The 25,596-nt window shown below is 39.5% G+C and overlaps 1 protein-coding gene and 1 long non-coding RNA gene across 2 annotated transcripts; one reads left to right on the forward strand and one right to left on the reverse strand.

Moving 5' to 3' along the window:
• Positions 1 to 24,244, forward strand: LOC117570747 (G-protein coupled receptor dmsr-1). The gene is made up of 4 exons (XM_034252568.2): positions 1 to 460; positions 18,410 to 18,670; positions 22,801 to 23,885; positions 23,950 to 24,244. The coding sequence occupies exons 2-4, from the start codon at positions 18,603 to 18,605 to the stop codon at positions 24,237 to 24,239; spliced, it is 1,443 nt and encodes a 480-aa protein (XP_034108459.1). The 5' UTR covers positions 1 to 460; positions 18,410 to 18,602; the 3' UTR covers positions 24,240 to 24,244.
• LOC127565582 (uncharacterized) lies at positions 16,006 to 17,610 on the reverse strand. The gene is made up of 3 exons (XR_007954920.1): positions 16,989 to 17,610; positions 16,309 to 16,815; positions 16,006 to 16,249 (listed from the first exon to the last, which is right to left on the reverse strand). It is a non-coding gene; the product is annotated as an uncharacterized LOC127565582 (long non-coding RNA).
• Positions 24,245 to 25,596: the final 1,352 nt, after the last annotated feature.

Consider the following 25,596-nt stretch of genomic DNA (forward strand, 5'->3'; position numbering starts at 1 on the left):
CTCTCGGCGCGTTTAGCTCGCCTCGCATCGCATCGCATCGCGTCGCGCATTGTGTCGTCGTGGTCGTCGCTCGACAGTCGCAAATTCGCAAGTCGCCAGTCGCCAGTTGCCGTTCGCCATTCGTTGTTCAGTCGTCAGAGTCCGGATCCTTGTTTTGCCAATATGCTGTGCACTTTTCGCATACTTGTGTCAGTTGTATTTTGTATTTCGTGCACTGCGAATCGGCTCATTCGCTCGATCAGTTAAACCCAAAAGAAACAGCTTATCAAATTAAAAAAAAAAAAACTGTGAAACAATGTTTTCGTTCAGATTGAAATTCTTTTAAAAATATTTGAATAAATTCTGCAAATACTAAAAAAATGTGTGTGTTGCTTGAAGCAGTGTAAACCAAAAAAAAAAAAAATAACAATTTGCGCTTGGAATTTACACCGAGAAACGTAACGCGCAATCCCCAGTTGCAGTAAGTGTCACATATGAATTATTACGGTCATTTGTTTTGTGTTTAGTGCTGCAGTGCTATATAAGCGCAGATATAACGCAATTCTAGGAATACGCAACAAGGACAGTAAAAAACGGGACAGAATAAATGCGAAATGGATTTGCAAAATGAGACGATTAAATAACGTTGTGTAAACATCAATTGTTTTATTTGCAATGTTATTCCTCAGAATTGCAGACTTTATGCACAATTTCTAGGAAATTTCTCTCAGTCATTTAAATATTTATTCTTTGCTTTAAGTTTTCCTTTAAAGTTTCAGCACAATTTGATGTTAAATTTATTTTATCACTCACACAATTCATTAAATTATTCTTTACAATATTTTATCTTATTGCTTTTAAGGTCTTTGCAGCCAAGTTTATTTCAATTTTAATCTGTTATTGTCTGTTTGTTCAATTGAACATTTCGACTGATTTGCCTTCGTTTTACGTTTCACGGTTTTATTTACATTTGCCACTTCCACAAAAGTTAATGAAGTGTTATAAATGTTGACGCATTTTATTGACAAAGATGCCTATTTATGGTAGCAAAAATGGATAAACGCATCAATGCTGCTATTAATATTAAGTGGGAAAAGTGGATTGGAGGAAACAAACAAACAAATACGAGTACTTGAGTAAAGTAAATGTTTTTGAATGTTATTTAGATAGAAATCTCGTCTTTTTGATATTTCATTTTCTTAACCCTTTTGTGTGCGCAACCAAAGTGATTGCTATCGTAGGGAATGAAGAGAATACCCAACTGAAAATGACAATTCGTTGAATAAAACAATAAAACGAACAAAAAACAAAATACAAACAATCACAAAATGGCACTAGGAAAAATAAAAGAGCACGTTGTTGGCACGTGACGAAACAAAACACGAGCAAAGAGAATGGAAGATGGCAATAGATAAGAAAGTAAGAAAATGAAAATGAATTGAAAAGATGAGTGCTGAGCTGCATTGTTAGAACGGGTTATGAAAGAAACTCAAGTGTGCAAAATGAAAACAACTGGAAAAATCTTCTTCCATCTTCATTGTTGCCAACAGCCAAGTACAAATGTCGAACTCTCGAGCGCGCTGCCAGTGCAGGTAATAAAAGTTGTTGACTGCATTTCCCAATAACCGTGTGAGCTAGAATGTGTGGAGCAATGCATTGGACTGTTGACTTGTCCGTTCCGTTGCGGTGGTCGTCCTCGTTGACAATGTGTTCTGCTGTTGTGTTAATTAAAATTCGCTCTGCTGTTTAGCGAGCGAGCGCACGACTGCGACCTGGCATCAATCAAATGCCGACGAAGCTGATAGCCACGAGGAACTTAATTAAAATCTAAGCCCCCAATGGCAGCGGACGCTACGCGACAGTCGCCATTTAATGACTAGAAATCTATCAGTTTGAGCGCCGATCATCATTATTTCTCTCGTTTAGTTTCCGTTTGGTTTTTCCTTTCCAAAGTTTTACAGCCGTGTAACTTTAACTTTAACGCTCTGTCATGACACGAAGAACGGATTACATTTGCCTTGCAGCACCAGTTTACGACTATGCCAGCATCAACTTTTAATCAAAAATCAGTTGAAAGTTTTCAATTTTGGGGTAAACAGCGCCTTGCCATCCCAAACTTGGCAAAAACTTTTCTTGAGAAGCAGATGAAAAATGCTGGGAATCGAAAATTACTACGAAACTAATTTTAATCATAAATTATAAATTTATGCCTGGCTCAAATGATAGCAAAAAGTGCTGAGTGATTTGAGCAACTCATCGGCTGCTGATGCTTCTGCTATGAGTTAAGTTTAAGTAAACAAGCAATTTGCATAACGTTGCGTATACGTAATAAAGATGGATATAAAAAAAAAATCAAGTCAGTGTCGGAAGGAAACTCAGCGTTGAATTGAATGGATTTATTTTCTTTGTATGCTGCTCCTGTTTCGCTCTTATTGAATTTCACTTTTTTTCGACTTTTCTCCCCCGCGTTCCCTTTCGCCTGTTGTTGTTGTTGGCCTATTTTTGTTTTGTTTTGTTTTTGTGATGTTTTTTTTTGTTGTTTCTTCTTCGGTGTTTGGCCGTGTGCACGCGTAATTTGAGCTGATGTACGATAAGCAGCGGGGACACACCCAATGAAATTCGCTGGACAGGACAGGAGGAAGGTGGAAAGAAGAAAACCTATCACGTGGCTGCGATTGTTTCATATTTTATTTGTGGGTTGACCTGGCACAGCCTTCGAATTGTTGCTCATTCCTCGTTGTTATTGTTGTTGTTGCCACAGCAATTCCCGCGGGCCTCTCGCCTACTTTGGCTTTTTTTTATGTGCGTACTTAGACGCAGATTTGTGTGCGAATGATACGTCAGGCTGGCAGCACGTAATGCCAATTATATTGAAATTACTTTCGGCAATGCAGCGAAATTATTTATGAATTCACCGAGCAAATCCAAAAATTATTCTGCGACTCATAACAAAAGTCGACAGCTCAATGATAATGCCAAACGATTGGCAACTTTTTGCCGCAGCTCACGAAACAATTGTATCTCAAATACATTTCCGAGTTATATTTAGAGTGCTCTTTTCTCTTGTTGTTGGTTATATCAACTTCACGCTCAAGTTTTAATTTCTGATAAGCGAAACTTTTATGAATTATGCACTCTTACTTATAACAAACAAGTTGGCCAACAACGAAGAATGCCAAAACTTGCACTGCAACCGACACTTTTATCACACCCCCCCGCTACACACTCAAAAACAGAACACTCTATAAAAACGCCTTAAGTATTTGGCCAGACACAACATAAATTCAAGTACAAAAAATGTTTAAAGAACAGAAAAAAAGAGAACGAAACTAACCCATGAAAAAGTTGCCACCGACTGCTTGTAGACTTTTTGGCCAACAATTTATTATACAAAAATAAACTTGCTAAAATTGTCACAAAAATGTTTCATGGCATTTTACAGACCCAACAACAACGAGGACGACGCAAGAAATAAGTTGTGACTGCTCTAGTCAAGGGTGCTCTCAGTTCTAAGATACTCTTTGTCGACTTTAAGCACTCTCTAACTCTAATGGGATTCATATTTAAGCCTATTTATAAAAACGAACTCGAACATAAGTCGATGCAAGCTGCGGAGATTCATTTATTTGCACTGTATACCCCAAATTACAATTGTCTGCAGGGTATGCACTGCCTGTGGCTAGCTAGCTAGCCAGAAATATTTATGTTACAAGCCAAACGCCACGCCTCAACAGTGAAAGAAGAAAGTTTCCTTCTTCCTGCCAGCAAGTGATGATGGATGTGCTATTGAAGCAATTTATATACAAGTATTTTCAAGATATGTATTTAAAGTTGGAGAATGCCTAAAGTGAAAGCCAAAATCATTAAAAATTTCAGTTTAAATAATAATTTAAAATAAAAGGGTTTCCATAAAAATAAGTAAGAAAGCTACAGTCGAGTGTGCTCGATTGTTAAGAATACATTTACTTTACTATATACATACGTTTCCTACTTTGCCTTTCTATCCTATGGGTAGTGGGTATAAACATTATTCTAAGTGTAAATTTTCCCTTTCAAAGTTTCATAGTTTTTACAGGGTATTAAGACAGGAGCTGACTCCATGAATGCCAAGACAAAGGCGAGAGCCGACAGTCGCATAATTTATAAATCCTCGAAAGAGGTTAAGGAGAAAGCTATAGCAAAGAGCAAGTAAAGTAAAAGCAAAGCGCAAATTTGAGTTGCTGAAATGTAGAAAAAAACATTTCTGTGAGTGACTGTAATAAAAATGTTTCTTTAAGGCGGAGAACTTTAAGCTTTTACGTGACGCTGAGAAGAAGTTGTCCAACTGCCGCTAATTGTTAAATGCTGTCAGAGCGGAATGTTCGGCAACATTTTGGGCGACAGCTCAGATGCCTGTTAAAGTGCTGGCAGATGTGTGGCATGTGTGTGGCATGAATTAAATAGCAGGCTGCAGCACGTTCAGGGCGATGACGACGATGACATTACTGGCAAATTGTTTTGGGGCAAAGTTTTGCGTCACTTAATGAGGTAGCAAAAGGTTAGCTTAAAACTACTAGTAACATATATCGGGGTATATAGCAAAGCAGATGTCCTGCAGGCAATGTCATTATTTCGCCTCATCTTTTTTGATGTGCCGCAACTTGCAACAGAAACTTGTGTCTCGTGTTTTTGTTGCGGTAATGAAATAAAGCGGAAGCAACAACAAAAACAACAACAAAACTGTCATATTAAACATGAGTCGACCTTTGGCTAACGGCTTTTAGATAACGAGCATTTGAAAACCTGCCACTTCACAGGCTGACCCCAACTGCTGCTCGCTGTGGAAGTCTATGTGGCAGGGGGCAATGCCACAACACGTGCCACAAGCGAGGCACGAACTGGTGATGCGACAGCCTGTCGAGAGAGCGAGCGAGAGAGTGAAACATGCAAGGCAAATTCCATTTAAATGACTCGCATTCGCACTCACGCAGGCTGGGTGGAGTAAACAAGAGAGCACTCGAGCACGTAATTGTCAGCACACACTTCAAACGAGTAAGAGTGCGGGGGCGGTGGCGGTGGCGAAAGGGAGGGGCGGGTACTCGTATTACGTTTTATTCATTTATTTATTGGCAATGGCAATTGCTGCGATCAAATTGAATATGAATAGACTCAAAATGCAGCTGAATGCGAAATGAATGAATGACTAGACAAACGACGTAGCCAAAGGACAAACCATTCGCTCGGCTCTAGTCTCGTCTGTGTCCAAATGAGCACACAGATTGCTTGCAACACATGTGCGTGCCACACACATTGCAGCACAGTCAAGCGAAGGGGAAAAGGAACGAAAACTCTACTCATTGAAAGTGCACTGAAGTGTGCATAGAGCTGGGGGGTTTTAATTTCGCTTGGGTGGCGCGAAAAACGCATCGCCAATTGGCAGACACTTTGGCACAATTGGGTCATAAACTAGTTCAAGGATCTCTCAGTGTGCCAAGTCAAGTTTTTTGTTTTCGTTTCGTATAATTCAAACGGCTTTTTGATGGAGCTCTCTTTTCCTATCAATGCAGCAATCAATCGCCAATCGCTGTGTGCTAAAATATGCACATTGACTTGCCTCTATCACTCACTATGCCTTTGGCATAATTATGAGGTCATTGATATGGTCAATGAAAGAGAAAGAGAGCCTCGTCGTCACCAACCACCGCCTTTCAACACCCAGTGATTTGTCCAACTACTTAAATAATTAATCGTCATGATTGATAGCCCTGAGGAAAGGCGTTTTACTAATCAGCAACTTGTTTACTTTCTGTTTTACTCTCTCTCTCTCTCTGTGTCAAGCTAAGCCGAAACTAACTCTAAGTAATCACATTTTAATGGCTTACTCTGGCGCATAATTAGAGCCAGTATTATTGTAGTTAATGGCCAGTGGGTAAAAGTGGCTACTTTCTTGTTTACTTTCTTCTCGCCCCTTACTACTTTCTCGAATTATGAAAGTCTGTCACGTTTGTCAATTAAAGCGAATGCCAGCAAATTGGCTAACCTGTTAGAATAACACAACTCTATTTTTGTATGCCCTCGACTGAGTAGAAAGGGTATCATAAATTTACGCACACAGCTTATAATAAATGTAGATTAATATCAAGTGATGATGTCACTGATATGACAGATAACAGTTGAGTAATTTATACATATTTCATATTGCAACCAATGTGACAATAGAATTTATCATACTTCACAAATTCATGAGAAATTTACTTCTTTATATAATCGAAAGAGTTAATTAGCAGTAGCATCTAGCGTTTAAAGCTTTTAATTAAATATTGTCATATCGCTGATCTTGCATATAATAGTCAAGTAATTCACAATATTCAATATATTATATGGTAACTAGCATTTGTAATTAAATCTTATAATGATCAATGACATTAAAGATAATAACCGAGTTCATATTTACTTGTGTCACGCTAATAGTGATAATATAGGTCAATAAATTCTTTAGAAATTGTATTCCTTATATTACCATATAATGAATTATTTCCTTGCCCTTATTAATAAAATATTATTGACATCTAGGTTTTAAAGCTTTTCAATTAATACTTATATTATATAATATAAATGCCTTGGATTTCCTCCAGTTGAGCAGTTGAAGATTATTATTAACTAATCGAATAATTTATACATATTTAGTATGGCAACAAATGTGATAATATTTCTGATCAAATTTCTTCCAAATTTAATTCCTAATACGCCGAATAAGTTCTGTTCGAACAACTAGCACTCAAAGCGTATCATTAAACATTGATCTAAATGCCTTAGGAGCTGCTCTAATTGAGCATGCTTTCATGGCAATTAATTTATGTGTTCTTTAGAGAAAATTTTGTGTCCAGCAGATTGCTTTTCTCTGATAAATTTAAATTACCTTAGGATATCCGCTAGTCGAGCAACTTCTACGTACTTCTTTTTAATGAATTCATGCTTATTAATTTATATTTTGTTTAGTGAAAATTTCACAGCATGCTTCAGGGCGCGAATGAGTTCAGAGTCCGCTGCGTGGATTGTAATCGCAGCTCGCAACCTTTTGTCAGCTCGTATCGTAGCACTCTGACTTGTAATTCAATTAGTCTTCTTCATTGTTAATTAAAGCAAAAGACTTTGGCCAGCATGTGACATTGGACACAGTTGCTGAAACGTGGAACGTGGCCACGCCCTAAAATAATGTTAGTGTTGTGTGTTGGTGGTGTGTCAGCTGCTTGTAATTTCTCTATGTTTCTGCGTAAAATAATTAAAACAAACATTGTACGCCAGCATCCTTGTAAGGACACCAGCCGGACAACAAGCTAAGTAGATTTCAAATTATGCCATTAGTGCTGATGACATTTGGCATGGGGCAGGCAGCACATACATTTACTTGGATGATGTGTGAAGTGCTAATGTGGCGCTAGTGTCTGCAAGTAAAGCTGGCCAAGTTAATTAAATATAGACGCCGCCGGATGCCAGAAGCCCAAGACTAGTTTCAACGTGGAAATATCCCTAAATTTGTCAGCGCCAAGACAGCAAATAAATCTCAACAATTGTGACAAAATTACTAAACAAATCGCTAGCGATGATGTCCTTAAAGCGCAAAACAAAGAAAAACAAGCAAGAAAATGCAAATTGCATGCACGAAGGACTCGACTGTCGTCCTGTGAAAAAGTAAATACACATCAATCAGGGCAAAGTGAGTATGACAAAGGCAAAGTACAAGGATGATGAGAAGATGGAGGCGTGCTGTCATAATAATGCCCACTCTTAAGGACTGCCTATTTCTATTTTGTCAGAACTTCCTGAGCTGCCTGACAGCTCTGATAAGATACGCTGCTGCTGCTACTGCTGCTGCTGTTGTGCGATTGATTGAGGCTGACACAACAGATAAAAGATCAACAAACTACCAAAAAGTTGACAGCTACACTTTAAAGGCATCGGCAAATACGCACGTAAACACAGGACCCCCATCCCAAGGAGGTCCTTTGCAGCATGGGATGTATAATAAATTAGCTATGGCCAACACGTAGGGATGTCCTATAAAATATCTGCTTGCTTGCCTGTGCGACTGTTTCACTTAGACACCGAAATATTGTCAAGTGGTCAAGCAGCCTCAAACTCTCATGCAAAATTAACATTCCAAAGCGTTGCCCAATAAATAAACAAAGCAAAAGAGAGAAGAACCCACGCACAGTCTCTCACATACAGTCCCCACACTTGACCTTGCTGGCATTCAGTCAAATGCGAAGGCTGCCATTGCTGCTCGGCATTTTACAGCTAACTTGGCACTTTCTCCCGCAGGCTGCTGAGGGCTTTTTAATTTTTTACAGCTGCCATTCAGTAACACAAATAAAAGGGGGCGAACCTGGCATCCAGCATTGGGGCCCACTGGGGTTAGTGCCCCCTGTAAAACGACTCAACATTATTCATATTTGACAGACAGGGTCTATGGGCCCACGCAGCGTATGCGTTCTATTTGCTTTTAAGCCGAATTCTGCGCATATTTCACGTGGGCAACGCAACAAACGAGTTTTCTTCGCATTTCGTTTTCCCTGTATTCCCTGTTTACTTTATTTTTCCTGTTTGTTGTTGTTGTTGTTGTCAAAACGAAGAGCAGCAGCTAATGCGGGTGAAAAGCGTGAAAAACCTGCCAACCAACACGCTTGATCTTTCAATTGCCATTTCGAGATAAAGGCAGCCCGAAGCCCCATTTTTAAGCATGTTGCTGCTGCATATCATCAAAAGCGTAGCTTAACCTAATAAAGACTGTTTTGTTATTTGCCATTTTCCGACTGAAGTGAACTCATTCTCACAATCAATCAGGCAGACGGAGGTAACTGCAATAGCAGAAAGAGAAGAGTTCTGAAACACAGCCTAAAACAATTTGCATAAATAGGTCGAACCAACAAAAAAAGATGCAAAGCAAAAGACATGCCACACAAGTTGGGTATTTACTTTAAAATATGCACGAAATGTTGGTCAGCATAAATGCTTAAAGTCTGCATATAAAATATTTAAACAAATGTGGAGTCGAGTAAGTCGAGCATTTAAATTGTTTGTTGCATATTTGAAAGGTTCTCTTTTGGTTCTCTCTGCTGCTGATTTATGCTGAGCAGCCATAAATTGTGATTTAAATAAACCAAGCAACGACAGCTGGAAAGTAGATGAAAATTTAAGGACACCAACTCATAAATAACTACAAGATCTGCTAACAATAGACACAGGTGTGTCTCAGGTGTATTACTTATGCTGATTTTGCATATTGTAGTAGACTTTGGCGAATGTATATTTAATGAAAATTTGTGCGCTGTGCGGTTGGCATTTATTATTGAAAAGGCTTTAAAGGCACATAAATTTAAAGCAATTGATTTGGGTTGCGCCAACTGCTGTTGATTTGTGGTTAATAATAATCGTATAAGAAGCTGCGCAAGACATGGGTTCATAATTCTAATTCTAATGTTGTTTGCGGCATATTTCGCCTTTCCATTCCATTCCATTTGTCTATCATCTATTTTTGTACGCAAATCGAATTAACACAAACACTGACCCAAGGCACAGCTCATGTAAGTATGCTCGTGCCGTAGAGACCATAGAGAAAATTGCAATGGAGACACACACAGCAGGAGGCCCAAGGATGGCGCATGATGAGAAGGATATCAATGGCAATGGCACAAGGCAGCGGGAGACTGCCTCGCAAATCCAGCGAGCTGTCTTGCTGCTCATGTTAAATTTAGCATGTATTTTTTTCTTCCTCGTGCTGCTGTTGTTTTTTGTGTTGCTCGACTCATTCATATCCATTGTGGCAAAATGCAATCAAATTACTTTGATGTTTCCATTAATGTCGTTTACTTTAACGTGGAGAGCAGCAAGAACAGCAGCAGCAGCAACAACAACACTTGGCAGCTGACGATAATGATAACGATGATTCGACTCGTCGTAGACTACAGGACTCAGACTCAGCGTGCCTCATTTCATTTGTGTCCTTGTCGCTGAAAATCACAACACAATGTCCTGCCTGGCATTTTTATTGGACTCGCGTCGGCGTCTCCAAGGCATTCCAACAATGCAAAAGTGCCCAAAGCGCGCTCCGCAGAAGCAATTCATTTGAATTATTATCCATTGAACTACACTCACTCACTTAGTCACGCCCACAGCATCCGCCCACAATGCAAACAGCACGCAATTTCCCACCGACTTTTTAATGGCACGTTTTCACTTTCACTCTCAGTCAAGCAAAGAGAGCGCATTGAGTATTCGTTGTACTGAGGGGGATTATCTAACCTGTGCGTTTGTTGCATTGACACAAATAATATTTTCACTGGGCAAAGTGTCATTTCCGACGACATTTCCCGTCTCCATTATCAGCACTTTTCCGCTCATTTTCATTGTTTGCGCTTGGGGGAAATGCATTTCCTTGGCTATGGCAAAGCAAAAAGGGAATTCTGCTGCTTACAAATCCTTAGCAAGGGACGAGTTAAGGTTTCCATAAAGCTCCTTGTCCTTCAGGTGATGAAATTAATTTTTTTATTTCTGTTGCTTTTTGCGTTTTTCCCAAAAACAAACTTTTCGCCTGAATGCGCTCAAAATTAATAAAAACCAAGTTTACCATTCTCTCTCCTTTATTTTTGCACTTCGCTTCGAATATTTTCATCAAGTCAAAAGTATTTTTGCCAGTTTTTAAGCCTGTTAAGGGCTTTAGCAAACTTTTTCCCTATGCATTTTACGAGCCAGCTTTAAGATTTTAAGCCGCATTTAATACCGAATTCCGACCCAAAAATTTACTTTTTCTTTGCAAATTTCCAATTGATTGAACATCTCAGCTTTTGCATTTATCGTTGGACAAGCTTCACTTGACACAAGCTCAATTTGGTTTTGAGGTGCAGGTTCATAAACACGGAATTTAAATTAACTCCTAAGAAATATGCAAATCAATTGCAAAATTAAATTGTAAAAGTTCTTCAAAATTAGTTACACAAATATTAATTGCAGTTGGGTAAATAAATTAATTTTAATTTATAAATAATTTTTAATTAATTTAACTTAAAACAAGTTGGAAAGTTTTAGTTAGTTACGCTCGACTTTAAGATACCCTCTACCTATTTTTAAAATAACTAAAATATTACGGTATTATTAAAAATATATACCAAATTAATATACCAAATGATACTCAGCTATACCAATGACTATTCATGGTATATTGATTTTATAAGGTTAAAAATTAACCACGAAGTTAAAAAACATACCAAATAAATATACCAAAAAATACTAAATTATACCAAAAGCTTCATTTTCCGCAGAAAATATATACAATAAAGTTTAAAATATACCAAATTATCATCCAGAGCGAATAAGACTCGGCAAACAATCTTTTGCCATATCAAATTATTTCATAACTAACTTCTGACATCTTCTTCTATGTAATCGTCCCCATATTGCTTATAAGCATATTTAAACGGCAAAATAAAACTTTATTTTATTTTAAATGCTCACAGCTATTAATTTTGTCTTAACAGAAATCTGTAGTTAACTAACTAACATATTAAATTGTGTAGTTCTGTAAATTATTTAGTTGCCTACTTATAATCCCATTACTGTCTAAAGCATAAATTGATGGGATTGCTTGCTACTATACGAGGGTTGCTATTTATATTTCTGGCCTAATAATGAAAATGCGAATATTTATAAAAAAAAATGGATTTATTGTTTGTCACAGTATTCTCCAGCAAGATTTATATACTTTTGAATGCCCTCAAATCAATTGTCGAAGCACTTTTTCCACTCTGATTGAGGCACCTCCAAAACATGGTTTTTGAACGCTTTAACAGCATCTTCAGACATCGAAAATCGATGACCACGCCTTTTTTCGATGATGTGCGGGTATAAAAATAAGTCATTGGGTGCCAAGTCAGGGCTGTACGGCGGATGACCCATGAATTCCACGTTTTGACCACAAAAAAAGGCGCGGGTTTGAGATGGTGTGTGAGAGTTCGCGTTGTCATGGTGCGGAATGATCCATCTTTTCTTGTTCGTTTTTCGAATTTCCACAAGGACTTCAGGCTTACAAATTATGGTGTACCACTCAGAATTGACCGTCCTACATTGCTCAAGCGAAACAGTCGCCACATGACCAGTTTTACCGAAGAAACAGGCGACCTTTTGCTGAATAGTGCTTCCTCCACGAACAAGGCTCGTTGGATTTGGCTCGTCTTCAAAGATCCACACGGTCGATTGCTGTTTTGTTTTGGGCTCATAACCATAGATCCATGATTCATCACCTGTGACTATCTTATAAATGTCTTTTGAAGCACAGGAAATGTATTTTTCCAAAATTTCTTTGAACCAATCCACACAAGCCTTTTTTGAGCAATTGTCAAATTGTGCGGGATCCAACGAGAACAATTATTTTTTACGACCAGGTGTTTATGCAATATCGAATGTATTCTGGTGGAAGAAATGTCAAAGGATGCCTCTATCTAACGATATGTCACATGACGATCTAGCATTATCAGTTCACGCACGGCATCAATGTTTTCTGGCACAACGTCTGTTTTTTGACGACCTTCACAACCTTCGTCTTCCAGCGAGCATCGGCCACGATAAAATCCATTAAACCAGTATTTCACAGGGCTATAGGATGGCACTTCATCGCCTTATAAAGATTTAAGTTCATCGGTGCACTCTTGTCGTAATAATCCAAGTCGAAAGTTGTGAAAAATTATTGCTCGAAAGTGTTCACGAGTTAATTCGATTTTTCTGCCGAGGTAAGTTTTTGATTAATCGTTTATCGATATCAAACGTGGTCGCACATGAAAAAGTTGTATGGAGCTTTTATCGGTAAAAGTCCAAATTTTTTTTGGGAAATAGCCAATTGGTCCTAATATGGCTAAAAGTGACCTAGGCCAGAAACTTAAATAGCAACCCTCGTATAATGGTTGCTGCTGTTGCATTTAGTTTTCACTCTGACCTTCTGTTTTAATTACCACGTTGAGTGCTCAGCTTGCCCAGTGGCCATTTACATAGCTTTCCGTTTCTTTTTCCGCCCCTCTTTCAACGTTCTTTTCACACCTCGACCTTGAGTGCGACAAGCTGCTTTCAATGGTTGCTGCATAGGGGCCACACGCCAGGCCAAGCCAAGTCAGGCCAAGTCAAGTCAAGTCGAGACAGTCGCGCGCCAATGCGTCTACTTAATGATAGACTGACTGCCTGCCTCGTTTGACTACTTGTCCACGCCCCTGAGCGAGTTGAATGTTGAACGCCAGGAGGCGACAAATTGTCAAGCTGTCCAAGTACTTGACATACGGCCAATTGTTATAAGACAACTTGAGGGGTTGTCCGAGGAGGAGTTGCCTACCCACTTGAAGCGTGTGAAAAAATCAAGTTCAGGTGCAATGTCAGACAAGCAAATTGATTTTTTGTGTATACAAACAATACGGCGGCATGACACACATGGCGTATGCGTGTTATTAAAAGGCAGGCTATTTGTTTAACAACTGTATAATGCAACAATAGACGAGTCAATTACGCATACAAATACAAAGTAAAAACAGACTTATCACGAACAATTGATTACGCTTATTGTAATAGAGCAAGATACACTTTGAACGAAACGTGTTCGCCAAGTTTGCGGTTGGCTTTAATTCACGTCACTTACTCGCTCGGCTCTCGGTCAATTAACAGCAACTTTGTTTTGACATTGGCACTGGCTGAGTGCATTCTAAATCCCAGGGCGTGCTCTGAGATGCCCGAGAGCAAGCAAAACTTGTGGCTGTTCACTTAGCTAAGCTAAGCTAAGCCATTTGCACGCCCCAAAACGCACACACACAAAGACATGTGCAACTTTTAGATGCTGTTGCAAATTGCTGCTATTCAGTTTGGCCAACTGGCAAGCGGCAACTATTTAACAGGTTTCTGTCAGCCAAGCCAGCACGTTTCAATTTGCCAAAATGAGTGTGTGTGTGTGTGTGTGTAATGAAAGGATGGCAAACTCTCCCCTCTCTGTTATCTCTTTGCCTAACGTTTTGTGTTTCAGTTTTGTGCTTTTAGGAAATTCTGCCACAGACAATGCACAGATAAGTGCTGCAAATAATATGAACTCATGTGTAATTGCATTGATAACTCAAGCTGTGTTGCTGTGTGGCTGTGTTGCTGCTGTTGTCGATTCGGTTACATTTTGGTTGCAATTCTTGGCCAGCACACAATTAGTTTGATTATAATGCACAAACAGACTGAAAATTTAACTTTATGATTCAAATTACCAAGCACAAGCATTGCTAATAAATAGGTCCTATATCTAATGTAGTCCATTCTCATTGTTTGTCTAAATCAGATTGCAATGCTGTTAAGTGTTTTGCTTTGAAACCCAAAACTACGAATTGCATAAGCAAGCCAAAAATATTCTTTTAGTCTTTCGCATCTTTAAGCAATTTTCTCTCTCATACGATATGCAAATACCAAAGAAGTTTTCATTGTTGTCACTGCTTTCTTCCTTGCCGTGTTATTTTTTTTTTTTTTTTTTTGTGAAATGTCTGCCCGCATTCCCGCAGACAACATGACGTATGCGTGACAAGCACAAAAACATTGAATAAGTATACGGCACCGAGTAAGGAAGATAGAATGCTTCTTAGTACATGTCTTAAAAATACTTTTCTTAAGAAATCCAGCTCGGTTTCGCCATAAAAAGCAATTTCAAATGAGACACGCCCACAGCACCAGCAGCAGCAGCGGCAGCATCAACATCAGCGACATTCACATTAACTGAGTGACATTTGAGTTATTGGCAGCGACAATTACAAGGCCACGCCTTGTGCCAACGACACTCGCGACACCTGTGCGTATGAGCAATATGATTACAACAAAATAAAAGTACTTTCGCCGACATTCATTAAAGCGACATTGCCATGTCATCGTGACAGGCAATAAATGGCTTAGCGCGAAAGTCAGAAAACCACTACTAATTAACGACAGAGAATAAAATTGTTTAAACTCAATGATAAATGGAGAGTTAAGTGAACGATCCGCAGCTGGGATTTTAATAACTCATACACTCACACCCATAAAAAGTGGAACAAAGTCGCAAGCAAGGCTTTGCTGTCATCACGATTGTGCAGAGGACAGCAAACGGAAATTTGTTAGGATGTTGGCTGACAGCAAGCCGAAGCAAAGTCGAAGCTGGTCTGGTCACAATGTTTGCGGAATGTAACAGCACGACTATTTGTATTTGTATTTGTTCTCGTACATCGTCTATTTGCTTTCCTTTCTATATTTATACGCTGTATATACATACAGTATACGAAGTAAAGTCCAATGGCCAGTCAAAGTTGTCGCACTCTTTTTAGGGCAGCCACGCAATATGACAAGTTAAGCGCTTAGCTGCTTCCTTTAGTTAGTGAGTCGAGTCAAAAGTGCAGATTCCAGCAATTTAAATCGAGTTTTAAAGAGTGATTCAGGGAAAGGGTGATCATATGCATTATGCATGCAATTTTAAGTGTTCAACTACCAAGAGTTACCCGGTTGCTGCCCCCTAATGTGTTGTGTTACCCTTGGGCCAACTTAGCGACAACTGTTGTTATCGCAGTACTCATTGTTGTCCTTGTTGATGTTGTAGTTGTTGTTGTTGTTGATGTTGTCGCGCGACATCATTTTTAGCAGCAGCAGCAGCGATGGGCGAAGGGGAAGTCAAAGCATGGGAAGCGACAGTTGGCTAACAAAGTCGCATAACTAATGAGAAAGTCGCTCTCGCAGCAGGAGAGAAGGAGAGCAAGGAGACCCTGATGATGATATAAGTTAATTGCAGACAGTTTAACACGCTGCAAACTTATGCGCAAACATTTTCCTCGCACAGCTGCAAAACTTTGCCAAAAGATTTTGTGCACAATTTTGTTCAGCTTAATACAAAGTAAACTTAAAAAAAAACCCCAAAATTGAGTCGAGCATTAAAATTCTGCCAATCAGCAGATCAATCGAAATGTCTGCTACACATTTTTTCCTTTGGTAATAGAAAAACTCTGTTATTGTTATTGTTGTTGTTGCCCCTTTTTTTTTGTTTTGAGCTGCGGCAGACAATTCACTTTCAATTCTTCAGTGCTTGTTTGTTGGCCATTTAAAAAACAATTTAAAATAATGCCATTGGCAGCGCTCGAGTAAACAGAAGTGGCAAAAGCAAACTCAACTTTTTTTGTTTACACGAAAATAAGTACGAGTAATATGCAAATAGCAGACGAAACAGAAGTAGCAACAGCAAATAGAAGGGGGGAAAATGGAGAGACCAGCACTGTAAACAGAATCAAATCAATAATTGTAATCAATAGCATGAAGTGCATATTAATTTACCAGTTTCTGTGTCATTTCCTCAATCTCTCTCACTCACTTTCTCTTGGTTGGTTTAAAGCTGACCACGTGATGTGTGCTGCGTCAATGCATAAATCAAGTGTCGATGCCAGGCTAATGCAGGAGACACAAACAGACAGCCCAGACAGTCAGCGCACACGAGCTTGACTCAAAGGACACTCGGAGGCCCTTCAATTTGACTTGTCGCTCATTTTTCTTTGTTCACCGTTGACACAAAGAGCAACGTTGAATGCTTCCACGCTCGTCACTTGCCACACGAACTGCCCAGCCAGCAGCTTGGCCTGCTGTCACGGAGGGCTTCTCTGGGGTTGAAAAGGCTCGCGTAAATGAAATGCTGCTGTTTGCGGCTTGCATGCACAACAACAGCACCTGCCCACACACACACACATGTCCATCAGGCTCATCAGTCGCCTACTTTGCTGGCAAGCGCTACAGCACGACGCTGCCATTCGGTATTGGCATTCATCCAGCCTGCTTGAAAGGCGATGCCTGCAATGAGGAAATCAGTTTTCAATTTCTCATTTACCTCTACGACTGCCCGCGTGTGTGTAAGTGTCCACGTGTGTGTGTGCAGTGGAGTGTGTGTAAATGAAAATGTGCTTCAGTTTGTGTTATTAAAACGCTTTTCATGCGCTAAATTAAGTTCTTGTTGTTGCTCTTACACTGCGTAATTGATTGCATTGATGTGTGTGCCTGTGTATGTGTGTGTGTGGTCCGCTCATCCTTTGTCCCTGTCATCCGATGATGACCAATATGTTAGGCTCCCTGCTCACTGCGGGGAATTGAATAAAATCAGCTCCATACAAATGCCATTTGATTTGATTCTTTTCCATTGTTGCAAAAAGTGTAGCATACTTTTGTGCGCCAGCCAACAGCAGCAGCAGCTGCCCCTTCATTAATCATTTCATTTATCATTCCATTACACATACTCACTCACTCACATAGTTGGGCATACACACACACACTTTTGTAATTAAAAGCAAATTAATACACGATCATAAAATTACAGAGCTATAGGAATTTTGATGATATTAATGCGTGCTGCGTTACGAATTGTACCTTGTATTTTGCTGTGCATTTAATTAACATAGCGCGCGCCATAAAAATCCAATAAATTATGGCATATTAATGGGGTTAATTAATCCAAAACGAAAACAAAACAATAAACTGACAAATAATGCAGCATAAAATTACACACGAACATTAGAAATTTGTAGAGACATTCAAGTAAATTGGTTATTTTGACAACTAAAACTAAAGCACTTTTGCCATCATTAGCATATTTAGTGTTGAAAATTAACAATTTTCAGATTTTGATGCTGTCTGTCCGCTTGCATATTTAAAAAGTGTTTGTTTTGTTGCCACTGCGGTTAGACGCGACATGAGACGTGTTAATTGCAGAGCAGTCCAGCCGCAGCCTCTGGCTGAGTACTCTAAACTATGAACTGCCAAGAGCAGATGACTCACAAATGCAATTAAAATCTCTGGGTAACAGAGTTTGTTGCCAGCTAGCCACAAGGAATAAGAGTAGTAGTAAAACACATGACAGATAACAAACACAGAGCTGCTGCTGGTGCTGCTGAGCTGGACAATGCTGACGAATGGCGAGTGGCGGGTGAAGTGAGGGAATGAAGACGAATAACGCTAGAGAGTAGAAGAGATGGATGTGAGTGAGATTTGTGCTTATGCCTGTGCCTTTGGCCAGGCGAAATGCATTTATCTGCTTTGTGCGTGTTGCAAAACAAATCTAATTTAACGCCACTGTGTACACAGGATATGCCCAGGATATGCTCAACTAATGTGAACTAGTAAACTCGGTTCAGCTGCATGTTTTTACTGCTTATGACGGCTCGTCTCTCGTGGTAGCCAATTAAATTGTGAGTTGCCTCAGCTGTACACAATATTTTTGCAGCATTTTTATTAATCGCCTTAAAGCTGCCACTTAAGTAGTTGCCAGCTGCAGCATATGGGGCGTATGCGCAATGAATTGCAACTGGCATTAAGTATACGCCCACTTGGTTTCATAGCTAGCCCACATTCTCATTCCCCCTTTTTGTTTTGTCTTCTTTTATTCTATTTGCAGCACTTGGCTAATATATTTTCACAATATTTAATTATTAATGCGTCTGCGGGCAGCGGACATTCTATGCAGCTGCTGTCGGCCTTGGCGGCTGCGTTGCGCTGACGAGCAGCAGCAACAATAGACTGTCAACAACAACTAGAGCTCGAAGAGAGAAGGACAACGACAACGGCAACGACAACGACAACGACAAACAATGGCCAGTGGCAATAATGATACAACGCCGCTCTACTGCGGCAGCGGCATGGATAATTTTCATACGAGGTAAGTTGGCAATGCCAATGTCAGTGTCATCGTTGGGGGTGTTCCCCAAGGACAAACACAATCACACACACAACAGCACAACAAACCAACGACAACAATCGACAACAGTCTGTGGGGATATTCAAGTCTTAGCTTTGCTTTTGTCTGACATCAAAAATCGATTAAAGTACGTGCCACACATTTTTGGCTGCTTTTTGCTTCGCCCCCTTCCGAATGATTGGCGTCTACCACAATTTACGATTAATCCGCATTCTCCAAGGCCAATTGATTGTTAAAGTAATTCCCAGCTAAACACCATCACATTTTCACCCACATGTGAATGTGTGTAAGCAAAAAAATGTTATACGAACTGAGCAACAACAAATATTTATTGTTCTTGCATGCGAAAACCTCATAAAATGAAAGCAAATGGTGAAAACAAGAAATACAAACCAATCGAGCTGAAGTAACTCATTGCGAATACATAATTTAAATTGGAAATTCGTTGATTATATGTTGTGTAGGTAGATTACAAAATTTGCATTTGCGTTTTTCATTTAAAATCTACAACAAAATTGAAATTTATGGCAAAGCCAAACTTACGCAAAAAATTTGTTTACGCAATAAAATGGAAATTATATGAATAGCTTTTTTAGTTTAATTTTTTTTGCAAATATTTTAACAAATCATAATAAATAATGAATATTAATTTTCAAGAATTACGCGCAATTGGTTTTAGCATAAGGTCAAAATATAATATTAAGTCTATAAATTTCAATGGTGTGCATTTTATTTCTCTTTATTACTATGTAAATCATTTTCATTTGATATTTTTATAATTTTAATTTGTTTTGCAAACGATTATGGTTTTTTTTTTCAAGCATAAAAAACAAAATGAATGCTTCATCATACTTTAATTTGAATTGAAATGGAGTTTTTATTTATTTATGGTTTAATAATTTGTAAATATATTTTATTTATGTTACTCTTTTCACTTTTTCCTATTTAATGATTTACCTCGTGTTCGTGTAATATTTTTTAAGTTTCCCACAAAACAGAATAAAATCTGGAATGCTTAATTCTGATCACAACCTAATAAAATAAATCGGCAAACATTGAATTTAAATGTGACTTAAGAAAAGTTTAATATATTTAGTAGATTTATTTTCATTGCATTCACTTTGTTTGCACAATAAGCCATTTATATTCAGTAGCTTATTAGTTTGTTCCCGACGTTTTCAGTAAATAGATAAAATTTGAATTTACAATTTGTTTAATTGAATTTAAATTTGCAAGTTTCAAAAACTATTTTTAGTATTTGGTTTTGTCATAAACTGCAAATATTGATAAGATCATTCTAAATGACATTAATTTCATTTGACTTGTGTGTACCTAAGCCATTTTTATTCGAGCTTAAAAAAAGCTGTTCGATAAGACCACTTGTATGGAAAACGCGTAAAGATGCGTTTATTATGGTCATTAAATAACTATAAAAGGCTTTATGGCGCACATAAATTTGTGCCTAATATTGCACTAAGTATTTGCATTTGCTTTGCATATTGAACGCAATGTGATCCTAGGGATACGCGTATGGTGATACCATTCTACTGGTTGCATTCCGACTGAATATTGGATAACAATTTGGATTTGAATTTAAGAGTCTCGGGAAGGCAGGCGCATATATGGGCAGCAACATGTCTGGCAATAAAAATCGTCGGATGGCTGTCGCCGTGTACAGTGCAAACAGCGAGAGAAAAGAACGGGGAGGGAAATGGGAATGAGGAGGAAAAGTGTGTGGGAGTTTCCTGCAATGCCAATAAAGACTGTAAGCCTGCAGCATTTGCCTACTTACTACAACAGCGGACAAACAGCAGCAGCAGCAGCAACAACAATCGCGTTTTATGGCCCTTTGTTTAGTTTGCAGCATTCAAAAATTTTGTCGAGTTTTTATTGCCAACTTCTAAGGCAAAAACTTGGCGCCCGCCGCTAAAACCAACTTTCATTTAGGCTTTGGCTTTAGCTTTGACTTTGGCTTTAGCCTTAGCTTTAGCTTTGGCCCGAAGCTGTCATTTGTTCAGCGCGTAGGTGTGTGTGTAAATATTTGGGGTGTTCGTGAGTGTGTGTGTTTGCTCCTGCTGCTCGTTTGCTGTGCAGCAAATTAGACTCATTGGCTGAAATAAATGCGCAGCCAGTGGCAAGTTTAAAGACAACAATAATGTTAACTTTAACTTGCCTATCTTTATTTTTCTTTTGCAAAAGAATTCCAATTGCAATTGTTGAAAAGTTCGAGTGGAATTTCCAACTGGAATTTCTGTGCACAAATTATAATTTCACCAGGCACACGTTTCTTTCCAAGAATTGTATTTATGTAGTTTGCTCGGTGAACTGCTCCCTCGAGTTCGCATGCTGTTTTAATGAACTCAATGTTTATACACGCCTCACTTGAGCTCTTGTTTTTCGGCTTGCAACAGCTGTAAAAACAGAAAACACTAACAACTACTACTACAACTACATGGAACATGGAATGTGCCCCATGTGGGGATCATAAACTTAAAGATTTGTTTAACACATCGTACGACAAACACATGCCCTGAACTAGGCCCAAGAGAAGGGGAGAGAACCGAAGTAGCAAGTTGTTGTGAACCCTTCGGATTCTCAGCAAAACAATGTGCTGTTGTTGTCGTAGTAGCTGTCGTTGTTTCTTTTTCTGCTTCTGTTTCTGTCTACCTTGGCCATTCATCAACGTGGATTATCAAGGGCAATAAATAAAACTAAGCACGGCATGCCGATAGACACGACCCTGCTGCGTAGGAGTCAAAAGGAATGCTCAGTGCATTCAGACATTTGCGTTAGTCCCACAAATGAATTTGATGAATGGAGCTGTAAAATGGCAGCCCACTGTGTGGGTGTTTCTCTCTCAAGAAGCAAACTGTCCATTGCCTGTCCAAAACAATGACAAACACACTGCCAGCCAAACAGCACGCCAACAAAACCCGCTTCAATTTCGCACTCAATTTCGAGTCTGGGACACACGCACATCGAAACTAGTTAAAAGCCATTACAAAAAGTGCCACTGCGACAAGCTGTCCATCAACAACGCGCTTTTTTTCTAATATTTTATGTTGTTTGCCTTCCAATAGAGAGTCAGTCATGCATGTAGCAACCATTTATTATTTTTACATTTCGTTACACTTATTTCGATATTTTTTGCCGAAAAGGCTTGATAACATTTCGTATTATGCGTGTTAATTGCTTGTTTTGTGCGTGGCATCATGTTCATGTATGTATATTGCGCATACGTCGCGTTGCCATGACGCTCGTCAGTTACACCTTAAAGGGTTGCACTTGACTGACTGTCTGACAATATCTGTCTCTGCGTTTGTTGACACATTGGCGTTACAATTTGTGTTGCGCTTTGTCCAACCGAATTTCATACCATGTCTGTCTGAGGCGTGACAGCGAGAGTCTAGTGTCGGCCGTCGGGCGTCGCCTTGGCGCTGTCTCTGGCAATTTAGCACGTCTTAAGCACACTCACACACACAAAGTAAATGGCCAAGTGTTAGATACACATCTAATTGCGTAACCAGACAGAGACACGCACTCATTCGCTTTCGCTCGCTATTTCTTTATGGCCAACTGGCACACATTAATGAGACCTTGGTTAATTAAACGGCAGACCAAGTGCAATTCCAATTCCAATTTCAGTTCAGGTGACACTAAAGACAACTTTAATACGCACACAGAGAGAAAAAATGTGCTAAAGTCAAGAAAAAAATCTTGAATCTAGATTATACGATGTCAAAACCAAGATGTAAGAACAAAATTTGGTTTTAATCTTTTTTCGACCTAAAAATTTTGTTTAAAGATTTGTTTTTAAGATATAAAAGGTTTTATATCAAGAAGTGCCATCTTCTCTAAAACGTAGATTAAAACCGTATTGGAGCAAGATTTTAATCTAAAATAAAGACGTTTTTAATCTTAAAATACAAATTAGGCATTCAAATTTTGATTTAAGATGTTTTCAACCTAAAAGTCTTATTATTGTTTTAAGCTCTTAAAAATCATTAATCAAGATTTGCACTCTACTTTTTAATCTACGTTTGTTTTCTCTGAATATACATAAATATTTCTTTTGTCTCTTCCTCTTTCAGCTATAAGAACATGCATGGTTATGTCTCGCTCGTCGTCTGCATTCTGGGCACCATTGCGAATACGTTGAACATCATTGTGCTGACACGCAAGGAGATGCGTTCACCCACAAATGCCATACTCACGGGCTTGGCAGTTGCTGATCTGGCCGTGATGTTGGAATATATGCCGTACACAGTGCATGACTATATATTGACGGATAGTCTGCCAAGGGAGGAGAAGCTCAGCTATAGCTGGGCCTGCTTCATCAAGTTCCATTCGATCTTTGCCCAGGTACTGCACACCATCTCCATTTGGCTGACAGTCACCTTGGCCGTGTGGCGCTACATTGCCGTTGGTTATCCGCAAAAGAATCGCGTGTGGTGCGGCATGCGCACTACCATCATAACCATAACCACGGCGTATGTGGTGTGTGTGCTTGTGGTGTCGCCTTCACTCTATCTGATCACAGCCATCACGGAGTGGATGGATCAACTGGATGCGCAGGGCAAACTAATAAACAACATACCGATGACACAGTATGTTATCGACTACAACAACGAAATGCAGTCCATGGTGGCCGCCTTAAATGCCACACCCAGCAGTCTACTGCAGTCAAATGAGACACAGTGGTTCAATGTGACCACGCCGCTGCCACAAGTGGTGCCCACTTCGCTGGTGGCACGCAATGTGACCGTATATCGATTGTATCACAGTGATCTGGCGCTGCACAATGTCTCGCTGCGGAATACAACGTTCCTTATCTACAGCGTGCTCATCAAGCTGATACCGTGCATAGCACTGACCATACTCTCGGTGCGTTTGATACTCGCACTGCTCGAGGCGAAGCGACGACGCAAGAAACTGACCAGCAAACCGGCAGCAGCCAGCAATGTCAATGGCAAGTCTGTAGTCAATGGCAAGGCAGCGGAGCGGCCGCGCAAGAACAGTAAAACGCTAGAGAAGGAGAAGCAAACGGATCGCACGACGCGCATGTTGCTGGCTGTGTTGCTGCTCTTTTTGATCACAGAGTTTCCGCAGGGCATCATGGGATTGCTGAATGTGCTGCTGGGCGATGCCTTCCTCATGGAATGCTATCTAAGACTGAGTGAGTAAAGAGACTCTACTTCTAATCACAGGCAATCCCTTTACCCTTCTCTCCCACTCGCTAGGTGACCTTATGGATGTGTTGGCATTGATCAACTCCAGCATCAACTTCATACTCTATTGCTCGATGAGCAAACAGTTTCGCAGCACTTTCACTTTATTGTTTCGCCCCAAGTTCCTCGACAAGTGGCTGCCCGTGGCCCAGGATGAACTAGCTGCCACGCGTGCCGATGGACTGCGTTCGGTTGTGGCTGCCGCGCCGGACAACTGTCATACGATGGCGTTGCACAAGCAGCCGCAAGTGGTGACACTTGCTGCCACTACCACAACCACCACCCAAGTGACGAATCTGTAGCAGCAGTCATCGTCGCAGCAACCCAAAGTGGCTGTCGATGGTGCTGCTGCTGCTAGTGCAATGGGACTGCGCGCACGCCTACTCAGTGTCCTGAGGCGACGTCAAGCGGAGCGCGGTGCAGCAGCGAATGAAAGAGATGCCAATGCTGCCACGCTGCAGTTCCAAACGATTGTTGTGGTTGTGGACAAGAGCAGCGGTGCCATAGACCATCAGATATGTCAGAGTCCCACTCCCAAACATGTAACGTGATGAGCTCAGAGCGTGAGTTTAGCATAGCTTATGTAAGATATGATAACTAGTCGAGACAGAAATCTACTCGTATATTTGGTCCAACACACATTTTACGGTTGATGAATTATTTAGTGGTGCACACAATAAACTATATTGCATACATTAAGGCGTTTTGCATATTACAAACGAAAAAATGAGAAAAAAAAACCAAAGTGAAGCGCGCGGAAAAAACAAAATTCCACATCATTCATACGCACCGTTGGCTTTCGAAATGTGAAAGACAAAACACTGCGTTTCACAGCTCATTGCCAAATATAGATGTATAGGAAAATATGTACATATTTTTTTATTTTTGCACACATCATGCAAGGACACGCCCCTCTTCCCCCTTTCCCCTGCTGCTGCCCTTTTCGATCCGTGGGTGAAATCAAACGGAATGACTAAGCAGAAAGAAAAGCGAGCTATGACGTGTTTCCTTGCCCCTTTTTTCCACACTATGCAAAACTCCGCAAATAACTACGAATTTTTTATCGCAACTATTAATGTATATAACAAATGGATAAACGAAAAAATATAAATCATATACACAAATATGTACAGATAACAATAAAGTTGTTACATTTGAGTTATGGGCTGCAATCCTAATGGAATTCAACTTAAATAGGCTCGCAGGAGTGTTAAACATATATATTTAAATATTTATGAAAATAAATTAATCAATAAGAAAAATAGCGTACAGCTTTTTGTACTTCAAGCTTAAGGCCAATCGAAATAAATAATTGAAATAATAAATAATTGTTGTTGAATCGCAAGCGTCGACTGTTTAATTTTAGATATTTAAGTGATACATGAGAGAAGGCTGCATGAAAAATTTATTAAAAATGCATAGAATATTCATACTCGAATCACACTCGTGAAAAAATTTCGCATTGATTGATTGAAGTGTTTGCAATTGAGCCCCGGCAAATATTTTCAATCGGAGACTTTGAAGTAAAGTTGTGAACATTAACCACGAAATTGTTTTTGTGTTGCGCTTGTTGACAAATTAACAATTAATAATACAGAACAACAAAAAATCAAATACAAATGTTTCACATGATAAAATCGTAGATAATGTAATGTAAAG

Source organism: Drosophila albomicans, chromosome 3, assembly GCF_009650485.2.
Source record: "Drosophila albomicans strain 15112-1751.03 chromosome 3, ASM965048v2, whole genome shotgun sequence".
Lineage (NCBI taxonomy): Eukaryota > Metazoa > Arthropoda > Insecta > Diptera > Drosophilidae > Drosophila > Drosophila albomicans.